At 47.9% G+C, this 26,778-nt stretch overlaps 1 protein-coding gene across 4 annotated transcripts; it reads right to left on the bottom strand.

The window, feature by feature from the left end:
* Window positions 1-340: 340 nt before the first annotated feature.
* Window positions 341-26,711, bottom strand: SLC31A1 (solute carrier family 31 member 1). Of its 4 annotated transcripts, none has more exons than XM_079324271.1 (5): window positions 26,609-26,711; window positions 7,240-7,389; window positions 4,985-5,057; window positions 4,430-4,598; window positions 341-3,860 (listed from the first exon to the last, which is right to left on the bottom strand). In XM_079324271.1, exons 2-5 carry the CDS (start codon window positions 7,342-7,344, stop codon window positions 3,659-3,661), a joined length of 549 nt encoding a protein of 182 aa, XP_079180397.1. In that variant the 5' UTR covers window positions 7,345-7,389; window positions 26,609-26,711; the 3' UTR covers window positions 341-3,658. The 4 variants fall into 4 exon arrangements, with proteins under 4 accessions (XP_079180397.1, XP_079180398.1, XP_079180399.1 ...); XM_079324272.1 differs by lacking the exon at window positions 26,609-26,711 and adding an exon at window positions 20,277-20,377; XM_079324273.1 differs by lacking the exon at window positions 26,609-26,711 and adding an exon at window positions 11,934-12,354.
* Between the last annotated feature and the right edge of the window lie 67 nt (window positions 26,712-26,778).

Here is a 26,778-nt window from a genome sequence, read left to right as displayed (position 1 = left end):
GCAGGCCCCAGCTCTCAGAGGACAACACCTCAGCAGGTTGTTACAGCTCCCTAAAACTCTCCCCAACTCTTCCCTCTCCAGGGCAGGCAGAACTGGGAGGCACCAATTCCTCTTTCCATCCCTCCCACACCTGCAAAGTGTGACTGAGCTGGAACAGAGTTCCCAGTGAATCCCCACGTTCCCATTCCAGCAGCTCCAGGGCACGTTCCTGGGGGCTGGGGAGGCCCAGAGGATGCTGCTCCTCACTCCCATCCCACAGCACCTGAACAGGAGCACTCGGCCTGCTGCTCCCTCTGAGGCTTGCACTGAGGACTATTCCCAAAATACACTCCCAGCACAGTAAAATGCAATCTATTTTATTGGTTAATTATGTACAGGAGATTCTTGATATTCACAGTAACACAGAGAAGTTACTGCCACATGGAACAAGAATAAAAACAAAACTGACAGTCCACTGTAAACAAAACTAGAAATCCTGCTGGATTGGGTGGGACTGGCTCCAGACAAACTCAAAAGGCACTCAAAGAAAAGCAACAGAAGCCCACTGAGGGACATGGCCTGGATGCTCTGAGCTCCCTCCTTGATGAGAATCCAGAGGCACAGCGTGTGCAGAGCAAACATCAGGGCACAGGCACAGGATGCCACCCCCAGGCAGGACAGAACACCAAACATGCTACATGTGTGTCAACACAGGAGTTTAAAGTACCCAGGCCTGGTCATCCTTCCAGCCCTCCCCTCCCTGTGTTACCAGGGCAACTTCAAATTCAGCAGAGGGGCTGAATCCCTCCTGTCCAGAGGGATTTGCACAGGCTCTACTGAGTTCAGGCTCAGCTCAGCTCAGCACAGGCTGAGCACACACTGTGGTGGCATCTGGCAGTAAGGGGAGGCTGGGACTCGGGGAGGTTGAGGCTGGATGGTGACACTGAACTGAGGGAAGCACAGCCTGGACATGCCCCTTCCCCAGCTGCCATCAGGGAGCTCAAGAGCAGAGGGGACACAGCCTCACCCTGCTCTCCTCATAGATTCTCTTCTCATCTTCTCTGGCAGCCCAGGGGTGCTACAGAAAGCTGTGTGTCCTCTCTGGGACAGCATGGGCAGGGGATGAGCCTGGGAAGCTCATCCTGGGGGAAACAATTCCAGGAGCACAGATGGTACAAGCAAAACGAGGCAGAAAAGCTTAACAAGAACCAGATTGACACTCCAAGAGCCACAGCCTGATCTCCAAGTCATCCCTCAGAGAATTCAAGCCTGGTCACTTGGATACAGAGAAAAGAGGTTAAAAAGTTGACAGCAAGATCAGGCCAAGGAGCTTCTGTTTCAAAGAGAGACACAGCAAGAGGTATTTGAGGTGACCAGTGTCACCACACAGCCACTCCTCACTCCAGCCTGTGATTGTGATGGCAACAACTCCAGCCCCTTCCAGAAACACCAATGGCAGCAGTGGCAATGTCACCCTGAGCTCCTTCAGGGGTCAAGCCCTGCAGTGCAAACCTCCCACAACACCAAGCACCACCTCCAGCTTTTAACAGCTCCAGTTTTCTCTGACAAACACTTGGATTTCCTCTCAGTTCCAGCAGGAGTGGGAAGGGATTGTCCATTTTCTCTGTCCAACATTAACATTCCTCCCAGCTCTCCACATATGGGGAGGGTCAGGTTTCCCCTCCCAGGATTGCCTGGGAGGGCACAGGAGAGTTTTACCTTTGTGACAGGTGCACAGAGGGCACCAGCTCTGTCACAGACACAACTCCCTGCAAAGATCAGACTGGGGAAGGAAGCACTTTTCCTGTCTCTCAGCAGGAGGTGGCTAGAACTTTTCCATGAAAATAACTTTGCCTCTTTCACCCAGATGTGAATTTGTTACAGAAAGCAGCTATTTAGGAACCTAAGCTTGCTTTTAACTCATCTCCTTTTATTCTCTAGTTGCACTGCCTAGAGAAAACAAGATGTCCAAATAAACAGTTGGTATCAGCCCAAGAGGGCTGACTTTGGGAGGTGCAATTCAAGCCCTGGCAGCAGCAGCACTGGATTTCCTTACAGAGGGTGGGAGGGTGTGCACAGCAGCACCAGCACCATGGAGCACCCAAGTACACAGGGATGGCCTCACCCTCTAAGGCTCAGGGACTAAAAAATGTCCAAAGATTCACTTTGCTCACACAGCTACTGACAGCAGCCACCAGCAGCATCTTCAGGGGAAAAAACCTTCCTGTGTGTGCCCAGGGCCTTTATCCCAGCAGGATTCCTGTTCTCATGGCATCTCCAGACACCAGTCCCAGTCTCAAAGTGGGGTCTGTTGTCAGTGCCTTTCCCAAATTCCCACTGTCTTCTCTTCCAGGCCAGTTACAGGCACAAACTGGGCAAGCTGGGTAGAGGGAAGACTCCAGCTTTGCATCACACTCTGCAGAACTTTTTTAACCTCCAGGTGCTAAGCCAGAGCTGCTCCCCAAGCCTGGCCTGGCACAGACAGGCAGGAGGGTGGTTCTGCCCCCTCACAGCCTGTCCTGGCTGGGCACTGAGCAGAGCTCACAGCACTGACTGAGTCCCCCACTGCACTCAGGAGAACCTGCACCTCCAGCATGGGCACACTGTGATTATCAAGACACAGAGGAGTCATCTGGGTCAGGAGCACTTTTTGATTAACCCAGGCTGCTCCAAATTTCACCTGAAGAGACATTGAAGGCTGCTGTAATCCTATATTTTCCTACTCCTCTTCCCCAAATCTCTCCTGCACAGGAACCTGGTTGTTTTCCCCCTTCACCTCCATCCAGGAATACCCTCCAGCCATTTTAACTTTAGTGTCACAAAATCATTATTTAGCTCTTGCCTCATTTACAGAACCAGTTCTAGTAATGCAAAGCTTAGCTCTATTTCCATCCAGGTGCAGTTCCACATTAAGTACCTGTGGGATCAATGGTTTATTTGGAATATTTTAGCCCTGCAAATACAGAACTATTATCCTGCATCTGATCCATAATTGGGAAGGGAAAGCAGCCAAACTCAAGTGTTCTCCCTGGGGGTGAGTAAAGCTGCTGGATACATCAGATTAACAAGACTCTGGTGGGCTCAGAGGGCAGGTTCATCCAAGCCCTGAAGCACACAAGTCACATCCTTGGGTCAAAGCCCTCCCTTGCCAGGACACACCTGAGCATATCTGATGTGCAGCACCAAATCTTTCTCAGAGGCTGAGTCCTATAGCAAAAGGTGTCATTGGCCCCAAAAGCCACAATGCCAGGGCAATCTCATCCCCTGGCATTATGTACACATTGAAAAAAAATCAAAATTAAAACAGCCATTCACACATTATTGGCAACTTTGATCTTTTCCTCACATTCATTAAACCCTCACTGACGAGCATTTAGAATTTAAAAATAAAACGTTTTTTTCTTTTTAGAATAATAATTTCTACAGTTCTGTCAGCCAACTAATTTCAATCACAGCATAATCTAAGAATGAAGCAAATCCTGGCCAAGAATGGCTGCTGTGGACTCTCAAGAGTCAAGAGGAGCAGCTTGTCCCAGCTCCTCACATCCCTGCATCCCTCCAGGAACCCATGGTGAACTCCAGTTGGTTTTTTTTATCATGATTCTCTTGGCAGCTTAGGAATGCTCCAGTCCTCAGGTAGCTGCTGTTGCAGGGATGGGGTGGAGAGGCACACCCAGTGCTAGTGGCAGTGCTCTGTGATATCCACCACCACTGCCTTTTTCCAGCTGAAGAAGAAGTATCCAGTGCCTGCCCCGGCAGCCACGGCGATGCACAGGTACCCATTGTAGGTCATGAAGATGAGCATGAGGAAGTAGCTGACCACCACCTGGATCATGTGCAGCACAGTCTGCAGCAGGTGGGGCAAGCTCAGCATCTGCTGGCTGGGAACACAAACCCAAACAAGTCAGCAAGTGGAACAGGTGGGGAATGCACATCCCCGAAGAGAAAGCTGCCAGGGCAGCAAGGTGGGTGTGGGATGGCAGAGAAGGTGGCACCAGCCTGGGCAGGGACTCCTGGGTGCAGCTGGCACCTGGAGCTGTGGTTTTGCTCACAGAGCAAAGCAAGCAGGAGCTTGCTGGGAGGACACAACTTTTAGCTGAAAAACAGACTTTGCCAAGCTTCTTTTACCCCCCCCATTCAAAAGCTGAATGCACACAGGCCTTGACTACTTGTCAACAAAAGGATCCTGAGTGTTTTCTGCCAGGGTCACTGGATGTAACACCCAAACTGTTCCTGGGAACTCCCCCAAACACGTTCATGACAAAAACCCCAAGCTCATCTGGCTCCTTGCTGCTTTCCTCCTTTTGTCCCCATACTTGAGGGTGCCCAGTGTTCCCCAGCCCCCAGTCTGTAGCCAGGACACTCCAGAGATCAAACCTGGCTGCACAAAGTTTCTCCTGTGCCAGTCTGACCTGCAGAGCTTTGCTCTGGAATGAAGTGCAGCCCTTACCCCACGGTTTTGTGTGTCTCCATCAGGATGGTGCCGTTGGGGCCAGGCACTGGCATGGAGTTATAGCGGATGCTGACTTGGGATTTCCTCAGCAGACACTCCCGGGCAATCTTGAGGCCTTCATAAAACATGGCCAGGAAGAAGACAGCCACAAAAGCACCAGCCATTTCTGACAAGAGTGGAAACATGATTGTCTCTGGGCAAGAGAATGAGTCAGCACAGTCACTGTGGGATTGAACAGCCCCACTGTGCTGCACAGGTAAGGCCCAGCTCCGTGTGCATGCACAGATAGGTGGGAAATGGGAATTTCACCCAGACACTCACTGCAATTTCACCCACAAAGCAAAAGCAGCAATCACTTTTGCTAATAAAACCAAACTCTTAAACTCTACAAATATCTCCACTTTTCTTTCCCCACAGATGTCATTTAAACCAGACTCAACACAGCATGACCATACATTTTTAGTACAAATAACAAAGTAATTCCTGAAACATGAATCCTGAAACACCAACTGCAAACCTTTTGTCTGGACTGCACAAGACAGTGTTACTAACCTCCAGGAGAATTGATTGTAAGTCCAGAGAACAGCAATGGCACATTCTGATAGCTGAAGTGGAAAGTCATGGCCTGCCCAAAACACAAAGAACACCAAGATGAGCCTGAAGAGCTCATCCCAAGGAGCTCACAGCAAGGTGTAGCAATGGGGTTTGTATCAGAACAAGAACTCAGATCAGTTCATTTGGTCACCAGCAAAACACCAAGGAACTCTCCATAGATGTGGTGTAACACACACCAGAGACAGGGATGAGATGCTCCAGGCTGCAGTTCCAGCTCCTTCAGCAGCCCTGGGCAGGAGGCCCTGTCCTTCACAGAAGTGCCTTCTCCTTGCTTTTGGAGATCCTCTTCTCCTCAGCATCAGACATCAGGGACTGGGATGTCTCCATGGAGCTCCTCCTTGCCTGCCCATCCCCTCAGGAACTGGGGTACAGGGCACCTTCCCTTCCCCACTTGGCCCTGCTCTGTGTGATACAGGTAAGGGTTGTACAGGTGAGTCCTGTGCCATCAGTGCTGTCTCCCTATGGAATTCCCAAAATCCTATGGGAAACAGAGGCCTAAACACAGCTACACAAGGAGGAAAAGCCAGTCTACAGCTGCCCCTGGGTGAAAATGGCTCCTGAGCCTGCACAGTGAATGCTGTGGGAAGGGGAGACATCAAAGACCCCCAGGCCAGCTGGAGGTGATACAAACTTCCCATCTAGGTAAACACAATTTGGCATGTCTTGGGCACAGCTGCACACAGAATTTTCACATGGGAAGTCCTGACCAAGCAAGAGGAACTTCTCTTTGAACTTCCCTCATTGCTTAATTAAGGTTATTTGCTGAGGCTCAGAATTATGATTCATTTCAGCATCCATAAGAATCTCTCAATTTCCCCCAGAGCAGAAATTACTGTAAAACACTTTTTAGAGAGTACTTTTCATCTCTTCAATGAATTGAACATATTTACATTTAAAACAAAACCCACATAAATCAATGAACTGCAGCTGAACCTGAGCCTGTTACTTGGTACCAGTGAGGAATGGAAAACACACATTAAATGTGCTCAGTCTGTTATCTAACATGCTGTACCTATGTACTGCCTTCCCTGACAGATTTATTTGCAATATGAATTCAAAATCTTGTGCAATTACTCAGTTTTCAGCTGCAGGGCAAGGCAGGGTCCTGTAACTATCCAGTGAACACTTGACATTTGTAAAGAAATTATATTTACATGGAAAGTAATGGCCCAGTGATGTCAACACTGATCTGAGCTGGTGGGAAGAGCTCCACAAGGAGAGCAGTGGCAGGGCTGGACTGAGAGCTCCACGTGGGCCATGCCCACCAAGGTTCTTCTGGTGCTCTCCTCTCCTGCTGTCACACTGCTTGCAATAGAAATAGAAGCAGAGATTCTTGGTTCTCTCCTCAGGCACAGAGCTGGCAAACAAACTCCAGATGAAGGTTTGCAAAATCTACTCCTGAGAACACTTTTATTTGAGATGCAAATATGACCTCTCTCCCCTCCTTTTGAAATTTAATCATAAACAAACATGTTTTAATAATCTGAAACTTGATCCAAAAGTATTTAGGAAATGAAGCAAAAGCTGAAAAAGTTCCTAGAGTTGGCTACACACAAACACTGATCCTCTGGTCATCTCCATAGAAACTCTGGCCAGGATCTCTGCAAAGCCTCAGTGATGCCAGAATGCACAAGTCTGAACCTGCTGGAATGAAAGTCAGCTGGAGCAGCAGGAATCAGGACCAGTGCAGCCTTAATGCCAAGATGGCAAAGAGCCCTGGCAGTGCTGTGCTCCCCAAACCCAGTGTGCTCTGAGAGTTCAGGAGGGAAGGGCACAGAGGGAGCTCAGCACAGCCCCTCACTGCTGGGCAATCCTCTCAGGGCTGCCTGGGGCTCTCCCTGCCAGCCTGGAGACCTCCATCCACCCATTTCCTGCAGGAAAACTCTTGTTTTGCATTTCTGCCTTAGCTGGCTGCAGAGCAGACAGCAGGCTGGCTGCTGGAAAGGTTTCTGCAAGAAATGACAATTTTGCCAAAGGATCCTCAGCTCTGAAATCCATTTCCTGCTCTGTATCCCTCATGTTGCTCCTTCACTCCAGAGACCCACAGTGGCATGTGGGTTTAACCTGGATGGATTCCTACCTTGCAAAGATCAGGTTCATTTCCAGTTCTCAAGAGCACAGTCTTTAAGATGACAAGTGACTCTGAACCACAGACAAGGAAAAGCTCTCTGGTTAATTCTGACTTCCCTTACCATCATCATCATGTCAGATCCGTGCCCGTGTCCCGAGGCTGTGGTGGGGTGGTGATGCTCAGCAGGATGTGATGTGGGCATGGAACTGTTCATGTGGTGAGACATCTTGAGGACAGAGAGATTCAGAGAGGCACATAGAAAAGTGGGACCCTGAAAAACAAACAAAAAATGAAGCCTTTTTCTAAACAGAATGTGGTTTCTCTACTGCTGCTGCTGCACAAGAAAATATTCCAAGCCACTGAGAACTGCTGCCTGTGGAAAACTCCTGGAGCTTCCTCATGGTCCTGCTCTGGCTACAGAGAGCACACAGCAGGACACTTTAAAGGAGGTGTGTCCCCCTGCAGCTTAATTTGATTGAGATGGCCCCTAGGGCAAGTGGTCAGCATAAAGGAACATTTCTTATCTACACGAGGAAAAAACCAGAGCCCCTTCCCAAGGGCAGTCTTGCAAGAGGCAAAAAAGTCACAAGCACCACTTTAAATTGCATATACTAAAGGATCAGATCACAGGATTTCTCTTAATTGACAGTTATGCATTTTATTGGGAACAGTTTAACACAGAAATTGTGTTAGTTGGTACACAACCTACTGCCAGGCAAAGGTCTGCAACTGCCACAGGCAATCCAATTTCATTTCCATGAGCTTTACATTGCCACATCTCCCCTTTAATCACATTACCCACAGTGAGAGAAACACTCAAGAGGCTGCCAGTCCCAATCCTTAATCTGGTTACAACAAATCAGGGATGTCTGGACACACTAAAAAAATAAATAAAAATACCCTCTGTGGTTACCTGGGGTCATGGCTGCTGCATTCTGCCCCAGCACTGCCTGGGCTGGCAACTGCTGGTGGGAAATGAAAATCATCAGGGTAAAAACAGCAATAGAGAGAAAATAATCTGGCAATACCAGTCAGTCCTGAAAGCACAGCATTTGTCCAGCTGGACCCTGCCTGGAATCCTCTGTCCCCTCCCACTCCAGTCTTGCACTGAAGTAAAACCAAAGGAAATAAAAAAGCAAAGTTCGGACACTTAATCAAATTAAAGTTTAGAAAGAAATGAGAGACAGACTTCCTTCCACAAAAATCAACAGGGGAGTTTAGAAGCGTGTTTTTTCAGATTTTTAAGCCAAAAGGCAGCACGGTGCTTGAACAGGTAGGCAAGGCTATATTTAGACTGAAGAGAGAAAATGAGACTCTAGAAGAGCTTTCTAAACTGAAAGTAGCAAATAAAACCCTGAAAAGCAGCCAGTGGAGGAGCTGGCACAGCAGGTGACAGTGACCTTGTGGCCCAGAGCACCAGTGCCAGTGCAGCCCTGTGGAGCCAACAACACAGGGGAAATCCAGGGGCTTTGGGGTTAAATGAAAGTGAGCAATGAGAGGAATTAAAGATTGGGAAAGGTAAAGAAACTAAGCCAGCAGTGCTGGGGAGGAACTCAAAGATAGAAGCAATACCCAGCAGATACAGAAATTAAATAATGCAGGGAAGCACCAAGAAGTGACATCAGGAACCCATAGCTCAGATGTTGCATAGATGTTCTGCATCTCTGTGCTGGTGAAGTTTGTAGCCTATCTCTTATTTCATCAGACAACCTCACAATAATCCTCTGTGAAGTAATGGAATGGAATCCAGGGGCACTGCCTAAAGCAGAATGAATTCTCTGTCCATATTTCTGTTAATATTTTTTAGCTCACTTTGTCCCTGATTTGTGCTTAAATATTGAGGACAGAAAAATGTTTGTGGGGAGATAAAAAGGAGAGAGAACAATGCAAGCAGCAGCTCAGCTGACACAAACTTCACCAAGGGATAATTGGAGAATGAATGATTATCCTGTTCAGGCTCTAGAGCTGCAGTCCCAAAATCCAAACACTTGGGAAAGGAATCCTCTGCCAAAACACACAAACTTCAAATTGTCTTTTGCATCAGGGAAGGAAGAATAGCCCAAGTGCTTTACCCACAGGATCAAAGGTAAATGTGCTGAGAGGAAAGACGTAACACAAGAACTTCCCCTCTCCTGCAGCCAAAATCTCCTGGAATCACAGAACCATGGAATATCCTGAGCTGGAGGGACCCCCCAGGATCAGCCAGTGCAGCCCCTGTCCCTGGCCAGACCCCCCAACAATCCCAGCCTGTCCATCCCTGGTGTCCAAACGCTCCTGGAGCTCTGGCAGCCTCGGGGCCGTGCCCATTCCCTGGGGAGCCTGGGCAGTGCCAGCACCTCTGGGGGAGGGAAGAGCCTTGCCCTGAGCTCCAGCCTGAGCCTGACCCAGTCCCAGCCGTTCCCTGGGTTCTGTTCCTGTCCCAGAGCAGAGTTTAGAGCTGTCCCTCTTCTCTCCCAGTTGACTTATCCATTGCTTTTCCTTTGAATACAATATCCTCACCAGCAACTACTGTCCAATGATTATTTATTCCTTTTAGGATTTCAAACTCCTGCCAAGCTCAGCAGGTTCCAAAATGCTCCACAGAAGCCCTGGCTGGTTACCAGATGAAAAACTGCCTTTCTGGCTGGGTTGTGTCCAGCTTCTCACTGCTTTCCTTCTCACTAATCATCATTTGTCTGCAGAAAGGGAGTAACAGTGGATGTGTTCTCAGGATATTTACTCTGTGGGAACAAAGAACATGGTCAGGTGTTCAGGAGTGGCTGCCTGTGGCTGGGCAGGCCTTGATAAGGTTACAAAGGGCAAGCTTGAGGCTCACCTGGATAGAGCCTCACGTGCTATCCCAGTGCTATAACACCAAATCCAAGCCCTTGCTGCAGCCACCCAACACTGAAGGATATTTTATGAGATCCTGAAAGGATGGGGCATTAACTAGCTTAAGAGGAAATAACCTCACCTGAGCCACTTCAGCTGTGTTTTGTGTCACTGAAGAAAACAAACAGTGGAGAAATTTCTGTTTAAAAATAAATCAGTTCCAGTGGACAATCAGACTCTGATTTACAACTCAGGAGATCTCTACCTAAGCATGGAGATAAAAAACAATATATAGGGCAGCAGCAGGTTAATGTGTGTAATATTCGAAGCTGAAAATCCCTGCTTGGTTTGCACAGCTGATAGATGTGGAGCTCTGTGTGTCACAAAAAGGTGGTGCTTTCACAAGGCTGACTCCAGACCTGAAGGAAAAAAAAATCCCTACAAGTTTCTATTGCTGTAAATTCTTTAAATAGGTTTAGCCCTTCAGCAGGTATTTCTGCCTGAATGGGTGATCTGATCTCTGGCTGTTGCCTGCTCCATGTTTGCACGGGGAGGGAGAGGCACTGCAGTGGATTCCTGAGCATGGAGCCCTGGAGAGGGATGTGCCACAGCCCTGGCTGCACCAGGCTCAGGTGCTCTGAACACCTGAGGGGGACAGACCCCAGGGTGTTCCTGTCACAAGGGACACACACACAGTGATTTTTTTTGCGCTGTGCATAACCTACTGCCTAAGAAAACAAACAGGGTGGAACAGGAGAGAGGAATGAGGAAATTTTCCTCCAGGGCTTCTTTCTTTCTCTCTCAGTGCTGTTACCCCAGGTGAGACAAGCCACAGCCTCCATTTCACAACCCCTCAGATTTTTAAGGAAAACTGCAAGACTCAGAGCTCCACACAGGACTTCTCTTTCTTTAAGCAGGACCTCAGGCAGGCCCTGCTCACACTGAGGTTTCTGTCCCTGCAGTGCCACCATGGCAGCTCTGAGACCAGGCTGGATCAGGACAGTGCAGCCAGGAGCAGGATCTGACAGGACTCACCTCACCCTCCTCCAACAGCAAACCACTGCTGCCTCACCTCACACAGAGCAGGAGTTTCCAACTGCAGGGCACAGAGAAGGGGAGGACAGGCAGGAGGTGGCAGGGCACACACAGTGCAGGTAAACAAGTGGATCTGATGCTAAAGCCAAAGAAGTCTTTTCAAGCAGGTCTCAGCCAAAAATCACTGCCCTTACACATAACCCCCTCCACAGCTTCCCAGTCTATGGCTTCTGCTGTGTTCATCCAGAGTCCTGCAACTTCACAGCAAATCACAGTTTTTCCTGTGGCAAACACCCAAGGAAAATACACCTTCCAATGCAGAAACACAGGATGTGCAGAAACAGGACACACTATAAGAAGAATCTACCAAGCTCCCAGAAAGTACTCTACAATCAGCTCAAACAGATCTTCCTTAAAGTTCCAAAGGGAATGAAGCCCCTTTCCAAATCAGAAGTCCAACAGGATTAACACTGGAGCCCTAAATCAATGCCAATTACAGTATCAACTCTTTCCTCCTAAACAGTGCCTCACCTTTTCCAAACCAGTCCAGAAAACCCAAGAAATAAGATTCCACTGACTCTGCCCAAAAGGACCAGAGCCTTAAAAATCCCCTCTTTATTCTCCTTTAGAGCAGTTATTTGTCCCACAGAGAGGGTCCTGCTGCAGTGGCCAGCACAGGAACCCTCCTGACTCCTCTCAGCACATCATCTCTGATAACAAGAACATGGTCAGGGGGTCCCTCTCCTCTCCTTAACAAGCCAGAAAGACTTGGTAATATTTACTAAGAATTAAAATCAAAGTTGCTATGAGAAAGCCAAAGGGAAATTATTAAAAATACAAGCTGGAAAAGTAAAGACCTCTTGCTTACATATCACATATGGCTCAGTGCTGCAAGACACAAAGGAATGCTAGAGAAAAAACACAGAAGGAATGGAAAAGGCACTCAGGAGTTCCCAGTGCTCTACTTACAGCAGTGCCCCTGGCAGACCCAGCTCCACTGGCTCCCAGCTTGTGGTCCCAAGGCCAATCCCTTTTTTGTTGAGCAGTGCTGTAAATGGAGTGGGAGGGAAGCAGCAGCCTGCAGACACTGCAGCTCTGTTCCCTGCCTCTGGCTGTGGGCTCCACTGAGCTCGTCAGCAGGAGACCTAAGCACTGCTTTTGGTTTATTCAGCTTCCTGGCAAACTTTTCTCCTTTAACTGCTTCCTTTCCAAATGGGTGGACTTGTGATTTTTCCAGGACCCCAGGCAGAGCTCCAGAGCTGGGGGACAAACCAATTCCACCTGTTCATGCTGCAGCAGCAGGCAGCAATGGCAGCCAGGGCCCCTGGGCCAAGCTGTAAAGATACACTTTAAACACACAGGGAACAAACACCACATTCTTCAGTAATGCAGCAGAACACGTGTCACAGATACACACTGCTGTTTCCCAGTGTGAAAATTCCCCTTGGAACTCTCCCAGGCAGCTTCAGCAACCCCAGGCTGGCAGTGAGACACAGGGAGGGACTGTGCTGTGCCCAGCACACTTAATTGCACACCTCTGTTTTTCCCTTGCACAACTCCTGAAGAAGGAACTCTTAGAGCTATATTAAGAACTCAAGGAATGTTTTGAGCTCACAGTAGAACTGTGGTTTGCCCTAGTACTGCCTCACCACCTCAGAGTCCCATCCTAAAATTTTTCCCAGAAGTTTAAGGCTTCACAAAAGCTCTACTCACCAGAAGGGGTTTGGATAAAGGGAAAGAGAAGGGCACAGCTCAGGAGCTCCAACACACACTGAGGGTGAGGCTGTACAAATTTGGATTTCCTGGGGCTTGTCCCTGATCAGGGAAGCTTGCTGGATCCAAACTGGATCAGCAGAGCAAAGCAGGAGCACACAGTGTGGCACAGGGCACATCCTCTCTCTCTACCTGGGAGCAGGCTGAAGTGTTCACACCCACAGGTTTCAGAACTTCTGAAGGGTCACAGGCACTCTGAAGGGTGTCCAGCCAGAGATGCCAGAGGCTGCAGAGCAGAGAGTGGAGAATAATGGGCAAAGAAAGAGCTGAGCAGGGCTGTAGACAACATCTTGTGTCCAGATTCAAAAGGGGACAGTGCCTGGGCAGCCTGTGACACACCAGGATGGAAGCAGTCAGCAGGGACAGGCACCCAGAGCCCAGCTCTCCCAGCTGGAATGCACAACACAGGCAAAGAATGGGCTTTTAAAATGATCTGCAGGGTTTCCATGTTTTTTGAGGGGAGAAATCCACACAGATCTGATCTCTGCCATCACCTCCACTGAGGATCCCAGCTGGAACCATTACAGCACAGCTGTGGTTGCTGAATGTAATGACAAAGTTTTGGCACATCAAAACCACTCCTCTGTCCAGGAGCCATGCCCACAACTGATGGGATTTGCCCAGGCTGAGACAGACAATTATTCAGGTGATCCTGACAAACCCCACAGGCAGGATGTGGGAGGAGAATGAAGCAAAACCACATCACCCACACAGGTTTAGGGGTGAAGCTTTAAGCCAGAGGTGAGCTCAGGTGTTCTCTGCAGCACAGGCAGATCACAGGGCTGGGGCCATCAATCACACCCTGAGGTACATCTCCAAACAGGAGGAGATGTACATCTCCCTTCAGCCTCCTGGCTGCCATCATTTCCTTGTTTTACTCTTACCAAATCCCTGTGTTTCTTGTACCAGTATGTTTGTCCTTCTCTTTACTGGGCTGCTGTGTCCCCAAGGCTCAGGCTGCCCCCTCCACATGAAGCCATCACACAGCAACCACAGACACAGCAAAAACCCCAAACAGTGCTTCAGTTCCAGACTATTCCAGCTCACACAAACTTCCTAGAGCTGCACCACATCATTTGGCAGCTTGATGCAGTTACATGCATTAATTAATGTTTAATTCAAATGAAGATTAAAACAAAATGATGAAGTATCAGCATATGTTCAATCCTTAAGGTCCTGTCCTCTGCCCTGAATCAAAGCATCCCTCAGCTGTACAAGTAAAGCAAAGCTGGTCACAGCCACTCAGCACAATCCCCATTACTTGAGGAGGGGCCAGAGCTCTTCCTCTCAGCATGGCTACAATAATGGCCCTTTGATGGAGTTTGTTTTCCTAGCAAACTTGTCTGGTCACCCTCTGTTAAAGGCTTCCCTAGAAGGGGATGGTCATTCCTAATCTCCCAGCTTCTGCAGACGCCTCAGGAAATCTGTAATCTTTGAACAAGAAGAAAAAATAACCCAGGACAGATTGTTCTTTACAGGACAATGCACTCAACTTCATTAAGTGAAGTACAAACCATGTCATTACCCACAGGCCCAATGGACTGAAAGGCAGCTGAAAACAACCCTGCAGAGCACAAAACCTCAGACTCTAGGTCTGCTAACATCAGAGGAAAGGCTGAGAAATGCTGGCAAGAGCTGTGTACAGGTGGCAAAATAATGGGGAGTCAGGCTGATTCTTCCTTGTGGTCAAGCACTTTCCTCAGCCATACTGAAACTCCAGGAGCTGACAAAGCAGTCAAAGAAGGATCCTTGTGAGAAGTGTGGCAAAACTGAGGAGTCCTTGCCAGCCCCTTCCTGGCTGTAGACTCATTTCTGCAGAGAAGTCTGAGCCAGCCCAGGTGCAAACACCTGGAATACACACAGAGCTCTGCATGGAGATCCAGGAGTGATCCTCAACTGTCTCCAATGAGCTGAGACCAGACAGCCAGACCAGATGATTCCTGAAGGTGCCTTCCAACTTAACATTCCTATCCTATTCCTCTTCTATCCTGCAACACCCTCTGCTTGTGCTGGCCACCTCCCAGCCATTGCCTTGCAAGTGCAGTGAGATCACTTCCACCATGAGCACAGGAAGAGGTGACACAGCAAGAGGTGACAGAACCAACACTGTCACTCTCACCTCAGTTTGTCTCTGTCCCTCACAAATCCAAGGTCAGCAATGCAGGGGTAGAAACTCCCCTCATCTACAAAGGAATCCCACTCACATTCCCACACATCCCAGTGAGTATTACATTTTCCACTGAAAGAAGCACTGCAATCTCAGACTGATTCATGCCTCCAACTGCTGGGCCAAACCTTGGGGTCCCCAAGGCAGGTGCATGTGCTCCCCAGAGCACCCCACTCTTGGCAGGACATGGGACAGCACCATCCCCTCAGCACAGCAGCACAGCTCCTTGCCCTCTGCTGTGGTGACAATGGTTTGGAAGGTGCACACCAGGCTTTGGGACTCAGGGGACAGCAGTGGGTACATGTGACAGGATCATTCCCATGCCTCTGCAAATGTAACACACTCCTTGTCCTGCCCAATGCAAAACAGTAGGAAGGGCATGACACCAGGAATTCCACTGGGATGGGGTCTGGCAGCTGCTGTGAAAGCCACAGGGTGCAGGTTTCCCAAACAGTCTGTTTGGCAGATGTTGTTCAGAGCACATCTGTCACAGAAGCCTGGCTCCAGGGAGGGAATTTTGGGAGGCAGAGAGATGCTGGAGGCTGTCACAAGGCTGAGGACACTCATCCACACATGGGACTCTTATCCACACAAAGGACAACCAGACAGGACACAGCAAACTCGTTTTGGAGAAATTGGTATCAAGAACACTATGTATGACTTGAAGTTTTCAGCAACAACCTGCTCCCATTCTGAAAAAACACAAATACTTTCAACCTGCATGAACCCAAATTAACCTGAAGTCCTCAGTGGGACACTTTCCAAGGATCAGAGCACATTCCAGCCCTGGCTGTCTTGAACAACCCCAGCCAGGGACCATAATAAGCCAAGCAAATCCAAAGTGCAGCTCAGGGAAGAATGCAAAGCTTGCTTGGCCTGGAGTTGCCCACACACTGACCAGGAGCAGAGGGCCAGGAACAGACTTGTCAACCACAAAGTTGCTTTTATTGCCAATAAATGCCAGTGAAGATTGTATTCATAAAGGGGAGCTGCTACATCAGCAGGTGTTGAAGAGGAATAGTGGCAAGATGGTGCCAATTAAAGGGTGATTGACATCTCTTCCATACTTCAGTTTCCCTGTTCATCTGCCACAAAACTTCCCCTTTTCCTTTTACTGCTCCAAGAGAACAGCCCCTGGCTCCAGCCAGCTCTGCCCTCTGGGCAAAACCAGCAAGGGCACCAAAGTCCTCTGGGATGTCAAAGCCAGAGCACATCCATTCTGCACTAGGCTCTGACTCCTGCACTCAGGAGTGCCTTGTCCTTCTCAAGCCCACCAACAGCACAATTTCTTCCATTCTGTACATGTTCAGCATTTTCATTTTCATTTCTTCCATCACCAGCCTTTTGGATCCCTTATTTGCCCCACACTGTTCACTGCTCCCCTTTCTGTCTGGGTGGATGAGGCAGTTGTCCTCGTTTTCTGGCACAGAAGAGCACAGACATTTCTGGAAAGTGGCAGAATTGAGGCACCTCAGGACATGCAGGAGCTGAGGAGTGACTGCCATTCCCACAGCTCCCAAAGCAGAGGAGAAGCTGTACCAAAGCTGACTGGTGATTCTGTCACCTGGAGAGAACAGCACAGCACCAGAAACTGGCACAGGATGCCACGTTACAACTTCTTTATGAAACATCCAGGATAAAAGGCACAGCAGACAGCAAAATTCCTTATAGTCTATGCCAGCATGAATTCAGAGCTGGAACTGACAAGTTTCCAAAGGCAATCCCCAGGAGGCATCTACAGAAGCCCTTCAGCACTCCCTGTGCACATCAGAGCCTTCTGAAGAAACGAGTCCAGGTCTGCAGACAGCAGGCCACACCATCAGAGCTTCACCTCTCCTCCTCACACCAAGGAACACAGTACACAAGGAACAGGAACACAGTAACACAAATCCAGGTCATGAAGTCCCCAGGATTGAGCAGGCAGGGAGGAGAAACCTGGCAGGAAGGGAGGATGTTTAGGCAGACATAAGGCAGAATGGCTCAGAGGCCAGGGGAGTAAGAGCTGTGTTGTGATGGAGGAGCAGCAGGGTGGGTGGTGCTCAGTCAGGAGTCACCTGGGAACCTCCTGCTAAAAACTCTCAGCACTCACTGGTCAGCTGAGGACAACCAAGGATCCTGAGCACTGAGGAGACATGGGACAGCACTGGGAAGAGACAGAAAAGCAGGCCCATGTGACCCATATTTCCAAGATTACATCATTCCTGAATACACAGATACTTCCTTATCCTGAGTGGTGGTTTTCGCTCAGATGTTACACAACCAAACCCAGGAATGGTGACCAGGAGATGTGATCCATATGGCCAGAGAGCAGGAGCCATCCTTCTGCCTCAGGGGAGGCTGAGAACAAATGGGACAGAGTCCTGAGCCTTGTGATACTCTTCAAAAACTTTTAAATATAAAAAAAGATTAATATTTGGAACCCCCTCTTGCAAGATGTGAATTCTGTAGTATTAGACAACTTCTGCTTCCTTAGAAAAAAAACAGACCTAGTGGAAAATTTCACTTCCTACTTCATATGCCCTAATCAACAACAGTTTCTAACATGTATTCCTTGCTATATCAGGCACTTTTTAAATGAAGGGAGATGTTTTCTCTTCAAATGAAAAACAAAAACAAACCTCACCATTTGCATACAAGGTTCTTTATCCTGCTGTGTTGGGTTGATGTGGCCAGAAATGTTTATTCTATCACCATCTGTTGGTGTGGCAGTGCCCCTGATCTCCTGGCACATATTCTCTGCTCATGGGCCATCTTTAAACCAGCTGGACAATCATCTTTATCTTCCCACAGCCCATCCTCCCTCCAGGAGATATCTCCTGTTCATGGCCACTGAGTCCCAGTGCATGGCTGATAAAATTCCATCATCCCACTGGGAGATGCTCCAGCCAGGGCAGGAGCCAAGCCTTTCCTACCCAGAGAAAAACTGAGATTTTGGACACCAAGGCACCTTCTTTCCACTGGATTCCAGAGGAAAACCAGACCTTTCCACATCATCCCTGCACCTTCAGAGGAAACTGCACCTTCTCCAGGAGCACTGCTCCAGCTGAACCACATCTGCCCCTGCAGGAGGATGCAGCCACCATTGAATGGGACTGTGCCACCACCCTGACTGACTGACTGTGTCAGCTTGGATTCTGACTCTGGCAGGGTTTGGGATTGTTCTTTGTAATAATGTATTTCTATTTTAATTTTCCTAGTAAAGAACTGTTATTCCTAATTCCCCTATCTTTGCCTGACAGCCCCTTAATTTCAAAATTATTATAATAATAATTTGGAGGAAGGGGGTTTACATTCTCCATTTAAAAAGAAGCTCCTGCCTTTATTGGCAGACACCTGTCCTTCAAACCAGGACACACACCCACTAATTCAGCATCCAGATTCCTGTACATTCAACACCTCCTGCACCACTTGTACATATGGAAAGGAGCCTGTCTCCCACAAAAATGTGTCTGTTCACAGGGTAAGGACACAGATTATTGTTTGTGGCTGTTCAGTGGCCACGTTCAGAAGCATTCCATCTCTAAGGAACAGGGAACTACTTGCAAGTTGATCCTGATAAACCATGGTTTGCTGGAGTGGGAAGGACACACCAGGCCACACAGCATAAACAGCTCTGACCAGATTGATTTTATGGTGTCTTCAAGCCTTACACCCTATAAAATTGTAAAATAATCTCAGGAGACACAAAATGAAAGCAGAGTCAAAAAATGCAATCCCAGAAAGGAAGCACAGGTTTCCTCAGAGCCAAAAGTGACTTGATGTATCCCAGAAGTGCATTAGTGGGTCTTCAACACAGGTGAAGGATTACAGATGTTATCTGTTATTACCTCCTTACAGACCTTATCTTGCAACAGCATCAATACCTTTGTCCCATGCAGGTAAAATTAAACCTGAAGGCAATAAGTGGATGGCACTGGTTTATTAGAGGCCTCATAAAAGGGAGTCCAGCACACGTGATCCACAGGAGATTCCCACATCTTACCCTACTTGCCCATTTTCACACAGTTCATTTTCCTTCCCTCTCTGGCTGCTTTTCAACATTATAATCAGACTTAACCCAGAAAAGGCAACACTTGCTCAAGTTCTGAACTGACTTTCAGGTGTTTAGAGAATCTGAAAAACAAGAAAACCACACTCCAAAACTCCTGGTTAATTTTTAAGAGGCCATTCCACATGGATTATGTGAGACATATTGGTTTGAGTGATTCACACACTTTTTCCCATGTCAGTACAGCCAGGCACACATCACCTTGCACCACATGGGAAAATGTCCTTGCAGAGCAATTCCACTGCACTCCTTTCTTTTCATATTGAAGCAGCTGTTTGTCTGTAATTACCCCTCAGAAGTGTGTCCATGTGCAGATACAGCATTTTAAGGTGCCCACTGAACCATTCCCCTTCCCTGCAGCTGCCACGTTCCAGCCTGTGTCAAACATTGCCTCAACAGCCACAAGCTGATGTCAGCTCCTGCTGGGATAACCTGGCATTTCCAGCTCCTGCTCTGGCCTGTCAGGGTCACCTTTGAAATGCAGGCTTCAATCAAAGACCTAAGAGTTTACAAGACTGACTTTTTGAAAAATACCTTTTCTTGAAGAGGAGAAATGGATGTGTCCATTTCATTTTGCACCATCCATGACTGTCCCTCAACACAAGAACCTGTTCTACCACAGCCAAGAATCAAATTATTTTGTGCCTCCAACTTGTTTTGAGAAGCCTCAAGCTGTTCATGGGCAAAATACAAGGTAGAACTCAGGTCACCCTTGGCAAAATCCATTCCAGTGGGTTTTTAATTAAGCCCAGGAAGTCAATCTCTGTTTTGGCAGATGGTTAAGGCCAAATATCCATCACCAGAGGCACCTTCCTACTCTTGATCCATGATCTTGGCAAAGAGCAAGTGGATGGCACAGTGACACATAAACAGCTTCCAGGTAGTGATGCAAATACTTGTAAGGGTTAAGAGAACAAATTCATAGCCCCAATCCATGGAACTGAGCATTCTCCTTTTGAAAATGCAACTGAACTATTGGAAGTATTATTGGAATTACTGAGTCATTGAAAATACAGTCTCAGCAAGGTAGAAGAGCTCCAGTATGAAGAAGAGGAAAAGAGCAATCAACTCAAATCTCTGGAAAGGAACCTATCTCTGGAAGAGCCTTGGCCTCGTGACATTCTTCTGACAGGAAGAGCCATGACTGTAGGGCATGGAAAGCCAGAACAAGAGCCATCAAAAAGTTTCCCAAGAGTGACAAAAAACCACTCTGGGAAAGAGCTTTGAATGCTGGCTTTTTCATCATTTTCAAACCCCTGGACAGCCACAGAGCTGCTAATCCAAAGCAGAAATGATTCAGAGGTAGAAAATGCTGAGTACTTACTCTTCCAGAAACAGGTTTTCCATCTACTGATTCCAGCAGAGCCTTTTTCTCCAGAGAGGCAGTAAGTCTGAGACTGATCAAAGTTTCTCAACCCTCACATAATGCTGACAAGCACATCATTATCTCTATCAAAGGCTAATCATTAACTACTGCTTGGATTTGCTTAGGATCAGACCAAGCACTGGGATGCTCACAGAGATCCACAGAGCAGCAAAAGCAGTTCCTGAGTCTCCCTCACGAGATCTTTGCACAAGTGCAAGAAGATTTTAGAACTCCCTGATCTGATTAAGTGCATTGCAGAGATTACTTTCCAACACATTAACCAAAACACATTTCAAACATTCCTATCTCTATCAGATAAATCAGTGGTTTGCTTGCTTCTGAATATTACAACAAAGCAAGCTTAGTTTATTTTAGTATTTAAGTATTAAACAGAGAGAGAGCAGGCTTATCTAAGATTTTAGGAAGAAATTATTTCCTGGGAGGGTGGGGAGACCCTGGCACAGGGTGCCCAGAGATCCTCTGGGCTGCCCCTGGATCCCCTGGAAATGTCCAAGGCCAGGCTGGATGGGGCTTGGAGCAACTCAGGACAATGGGAGTGTCCCTGCCCATGGCAGGGGGTGGAACAAGATGAGCTTTAAGGTCCCTTCCACCCTAAATCACCCTGTGACTCTATCTGCCCCATAATGAAAAAATGTGGTGTTTTCAAAGCTATCAGCCAGTTTTCAGAAGCATTAGGAAGAGACAATCAAATAACAAGGCAGATAAATCATCAATTGTGCAGAAATTCTTCAACACTGTGTCCGAGACAAACCCTGTCAGGGTAACTGTCTCTGCTTGGAAAGCTGGAGCAGACAATTGTTATGGAAAAAAAAAGGGGACAAAGCAGAAAAAGTGCAAGAACAGCTGTGCTGTGCCCTGCAACACAAGGGGCCTCGTGGTGGGGACTGTGGTTTCAAGCAAGAGTTACACAAAATGGGATTAACTGACAAGCAGTGCACATGATCCTGCTGTGATGTCCTGGAGGGTTTTACTTGAGGAATTCAGAAAATTAAGCAAAGTCAGGCTGCTGCCAAGTGATTTTTTTAAGCTAGAAGCAAAATAATCAGAGTCAAGTGCACTAGGCTTTACCACCCATACAGAAGGCTATCCCATAGACACTGCTCTGTGCCTTTTATGAAAAGAGCACAAAAAGGGCCAACCAAGCCTGTAACAGGAACATGAGGGCAGCTGTGGAACTCCCAACTTTGTCTGCAGCTGTTCAGGTTTCTGCCTGACAATATCTATAACATGCTCCTCCAGCACACTTCAACCTCACCTGACACCACCTCAAACACTAAAGTTCAACACATCCTTGTGAGATAATGTCTTACCCCAAGTTAATAAAAGGAACCAAAGCCAATGGTAACTTGATTTGTATAAAACCCTACTGGCAGCAAACCCAGAAATCGTGACTCAGCCTCCTGTCAAATCCATCAGACCAGGAGCTCAGACAAACAAGGGAGCCAAGAAAACCAGACCAACACTGATTTCATTTCACTTGCACAGTATCCTGAGGCTGCTGTGCCCCTGGGGACCTTGTGCTCCCACTTCCCTGTCACTTTGATGTACAAGGGCTGATTTGCCTTCCCATGGAGCCACACCGAGGGCAGCACTTCAGTGACTTCCCGAGGGCTGCAGCACAGTGAACTGGGATGGCTCCTACTGGGAGCACTGGCTTTGAGTCTGCTCCATGTTTGTGAGTGTTTTCCCTTCCCAAGTAAAAGATGCAAGCTGGGAAATGCAGCTGTGTCAAGGAGCTGTTTGAAGGCTTTGGGAGCAGGGAAGGTTAACAGGGGAAGCAAGTGACCAATGGGACCCCCTGGCTCCCAGTCCAGCCTCTGGCAGAGCCCAGCCAGGAGCAGCCAGGGTGGCACAAGCTGCTGCCATTGGAGCTGCTGCCACTGTCCCACTGCACTGAGAGCAGCCAGCAATCACAGACAGCAGACAAGGCTGGGTCACAGCAATGAGCCTCTCCCCAGAGAGGCTGGAGCTGCATCCCTTGCCAGGAGCTGCTTTTCCCAGCTCTCTGAGCAGGCCAGCCAGTCTGCTGACAGCATTAGCTCAGATGAGCACTGCACCTCACAGGTGGCCTCAAAGCACTGCTTAATGCTACAGACCCAGTCCAATTACATTGTCTCTAATGTGAAAAACGCCTCCAAGTGCACTTGCCAGGAACTCCTTCCCCTTACACATGCAGTGCCAAGACTGCCAAGGTTCCCCTTATCCAGGTTAGCCAAAAGATCAGCTAAATATATCACAAAGCTCATATTCCAAGCTCTTATACCTTCATCAGAGGAATGAGATCTGAATCTGTGATAACTAATGAGTAAGTGTGGGAAAAGAAGGTTTATGGAAGTCAAGTGGCTCTCCCACAGCCTCAGGAGAGCTTGGGGCACTCACTGTGAGCTCCATGCCAGAACTCCTCCATTCTCTTCCCAGTTTTCTCCCAGCTTCTCAGGACTCGTATCAGGACATGCTGAACAAGCAGTGAGAACAGAAGAGCCTCAATCACAGCATTTGGTCTGTGCTCTAGGGCTACCAAGGGCTGCTCTAGTCATGTGAATAAAGTGAAAAGATTATATGTTTGTAATTTCTTCAGCAGAGGATAAATGACATTTACATTTGTGATACAGCAAATGTGAGATTTTTCTAAGATTATATCCACAGAGAGGAAAAGAGCAAAAAACAAAGCCATTTTTCTGGCTCACAGTTGCTGAAGTGCAACTGGAAATCAGCTGAAGACCCTTGAAGACATGAATTGATAACACAGGGAAGAAAAGACAATGGGAACTGACATTATAAACTGTAAAAATAAAAAAGGAAAACTAAAAAGGAGCTATTTCAACACAACCCCCCACTTCTAGACTGGCTTCTAAACCAGGAAAGTCTAATCCCAGGACCAACAAATGAAAGGCTTTAGAAAGCACACCAAAATAGAAATTAATTTGTTTACAATAACTAGTCCCATTATCCTCTGCATTAGCAGATTCCAGCTTTCAGATGAAAAAAAGGTTAATGAAAAAATCACTGGCATCTTGTTCTCCAGGACCTGATTGGGAACATTTCCAGAAAATTAGATTGAAACAAAAGGCAATGGAGAAGATTAACTAAGATTGGATTTTCTAGAGAAAAACAACATAAACTAAATTCAGTCTTTTTCATCCTTCCCTAAGAAAAAATTGCCAAGACTCCCAGTGATTTCCACAAGTGGCAGACTTGGGGAGCTCACACTGGCAATGTGCTTCAGATCAACTTCCCAAAATTCTGCTGCAGGCTCCTGCTAACTTTCAGGTGACCTTCAGGGCAGGCAGGGAAGGCAGCTCTGCAGAGCCATGGCAGCTTTCTGGTGGGTAATACCAAACAGAGAAACTAAGGAGGAAAGGAGAAATAGTTCAATTTTGCTGAAAGAACAAAAAGTTTTGTCTTTTCTTGGACTTCTTGTCTGACTGGAAAACAAACCAGCTGAAAGGAAACTCCTCCCTGCTTAAAACTCAGTGTGTGAACATGGTAGATTTTGTCATTTACTTCTAATATAAAACTGCAAAAGTTTATTCTCAATGCCCTCCCTTCCCAGGCACTAAGCTTTTGTTCAGGGAGAGTGTCTCACTAATCCAAACCTTCAAGTTGCATTGTGAAGGGAAAAGTGAAAAATTCCCCCATACCTCTCTCCAAAACAAAGAAACTAAAAAAAAAACCAAACCCACAAATCTTGTCCTTGTACAACTGCAAGTCTGAGACAGTGGCAGGGATGCTTTTAAAATTTAAGAGCAAAAGTGACTTGGAAAGGTGACTTAATTTCTCTCTATTGGCAGAAATTATCCTAATTCCCATCTTAGTTAACAATCCAGCCTAGATGAGAAATCTGTATGAAATGAAAAGCAGCCACGTCTCAGTAGGAAATGTTTGTACAAAATTCCTCCATTCTCAACATAAAGTTGTGTGGGAGCCTGCAACTCCGGCCAGTTCTTGTATTTTAAGTATTTTATTTTTGGGGGAGGATAGCAGAAGCAAAAACCTGCTTATTGCAACTATTTTTGTGTTTGTAGCAAAAAGCATCACTTTAATTTTGTATTGTACAGCAGCTTCACCAACAAATCCTCAGCTACAAAACCAATCTTCATTTAAACAGTAACATTTACATATTTATTATTCCCAGTGCCCCCTTTTTAATGAAGGATGGGAAAAATAATGCTGATGAAAGCCCCAGGAAACATTACATCATAAACGGCAGGATTTGGGATCCTAACTTACCTTATAAAATGCCATATTGTTACTCATGAAAAATCCTGGAAAAGCTTTACTGACCTCAGGCTCAAGCAGAGGCAAGTTGAGATCAAACAGACTGAAAATCAACTTAATAAACACTTGTGAGGAGAGTTTCATCCACCTGGGCACAAAAAGCAGGACTAAGCATTCTGGAGCTTGGAATTCGAGCACAAACAGGCAGAGTTGGCCTCTGCCTGGGAACTGTGTGGAACCACAAGCCCACTGCACACTCCAATACAGATGAGGGCTATGAACAAAGCTGAAATTAAAAAAGGACAAGTGGCTAAAATGTGATGCTTGTTGAGTGCTGCAAGATGTGCTGCTACAGCCTTTTTCCCACCACACTGGCATTAAAACTGGTGAAAAAAACAGTGAAAAAAATAGGAAATATATACAGGTATAACACTGGGCTAAGAAGATGGTGAAAGGTCTGAAAAGGCCACACGAGGAGCAGCTGAGGGCACTGGGATTGTTCATCCTGAAGGGAAAACTGAGGTCAGAACTCCCCAGGGGCAGCTCCAATCTCTGCTCTGTCCTCAGGGAATGGCCTGGAGTTCTCCCAGGGCAGCTCAGGCTGGAGCTCAGGGCAAGGCTCTTCCCTCCCCCAGAGGTGCTGGCACTGCCCAGGCTCCCCAGGGAATGGGCACGGCCCCGAGGCTGCCAGAGCTCCAGGAGCGTTTGGACACCAGGGATGGACAGGCTGGGATTGTTGGGGGGTCTGGCCAGGGACAGGGGCTGCACTGGCTGATCCTGGGGGGTCCCTCCAGCTCAGGGGATTCTGTGATATCTACACCTAAAAAAACTAAACTGAAGAGCCACACCAGGACTTAGCCACATGTGTCTTTACCACTTAAAAAACAAAAACTTTTTTAACAACCAACCTGACAGAAATACAGGAGCCAAAGCAACAAACTCTCTCCATCCAAGGAACCACATTTCCCACTGGAAGGAAGCTCATGCCCACCTGCCTTACCAAGGTTGGAATAATTTCCTCCCACCAAAAATTTATGCCAAATTATTGTGGGTTGTTTTTTTTTTGGTTTCTTTTTTAAATAAATAATATTCTGACCCTTTCCAAGTTTCATTCTAAATTCATCACACATTCTGCAATATAAAAGCTGCTTAACACTTCTCTTTATCTTCTCCCTTTAGAAGTGGAATCGATTATATCTTAATCATAGCAATAAACTCCTGAATTACTGCAAACTCAGGTCCACAACAGACCTGGCAACTTCCTGATCAGACTCAAACATCCAGTCAGTAACTGACAGTAAAAACTCCCAACCAGTGCCAGCAAATATCCAAAGCCAGGAAACATCAACTCTTATTGCAATTCTGACCTTCTGCATTATTGTTTTCCTGCATTTCAACATCATTTGGATCTAAGGTGAAATCAAAGCCAGTCTCACAATGCAAATAACAATACCAGCTTTCCAGGAGGGGAAAAAACACAGAAAAAATCACAATACACACAAAAAACCCATTAAACAAGCCAACAAAAAGGTGCATTTCTCAAGATGCGAGGAGAACGTGGAAAACTGTTTCGGAGGTGCGGCCCAGACGTTTATCTACGCAAGAACAATTCCGCTGTTTAAGAACCCAGCGCAGTGCTGCTATATTGGGCAGCTCAGAGAACCGAACCTGGAGCACAGCAGTGCCCGGTGTCCCCAGCCTTCCCCACGAGCCCCACGGACCCACAGCGGAGCCATGGGGCCCGCCGGTCAGCCCGGAGCCCCGGCGGTCACGGCTCGCTCCCGGCAAGGGCAGCACGGCGGCGGCGGGGCCCGGCTGTCACCTTGGGAACCGCCGGGGGACAGGGCCGCGCAGCTCCCGGGAGCGCGGGCAGTGCTGCCTGCACCACCCCGCGCTCGCCCCGTTCCTCCGTGGCTGCCCATCCCCTGCCGCCCACGGCGCCCCCCGCGTCGCGCCTGAGGGGCGCCATGGCCGCCCCCGCTCCCCTCAGGCGGGATGGGGGGCGCGGGGGGCACGAGCTCCCCCCACCGCAGAGCGTGCCCGTCACTCACCGCGCGACCGCCACGAGCCGCGGCCCTCGCTCCGCCTCCGCGCCAAGCCCCGCCCCTACCGGCAGCCCGCAGTTCCCGCCCTCCGCCGTGCTCCCTAAGCCCCGCCCCTTGACGTGTCCATGGAGGCTCCGCCCATGACGCGTCCCCCTCAGTCGCGCTAAGCCCCGCCC

The sequence above is a fragment of the Erithacus rubecula genome (assembly GCF_903797595.1).
Source record: "Erithacus rubecula genome assembly, chromosome: 21".
Classification (NCBI taxonomy): domain Eukaryota; kingdom Metazoa; phylum Chordata; class Aves; order Passeriformes; family Muscicapidae; genus Erithacus; species Erithacus rubecula.
The sequence above is the reverse complement of the archived record's forward strand: the minus strand, read 5'-3'. Positions and strand labels throughout refer to the sequence as shown.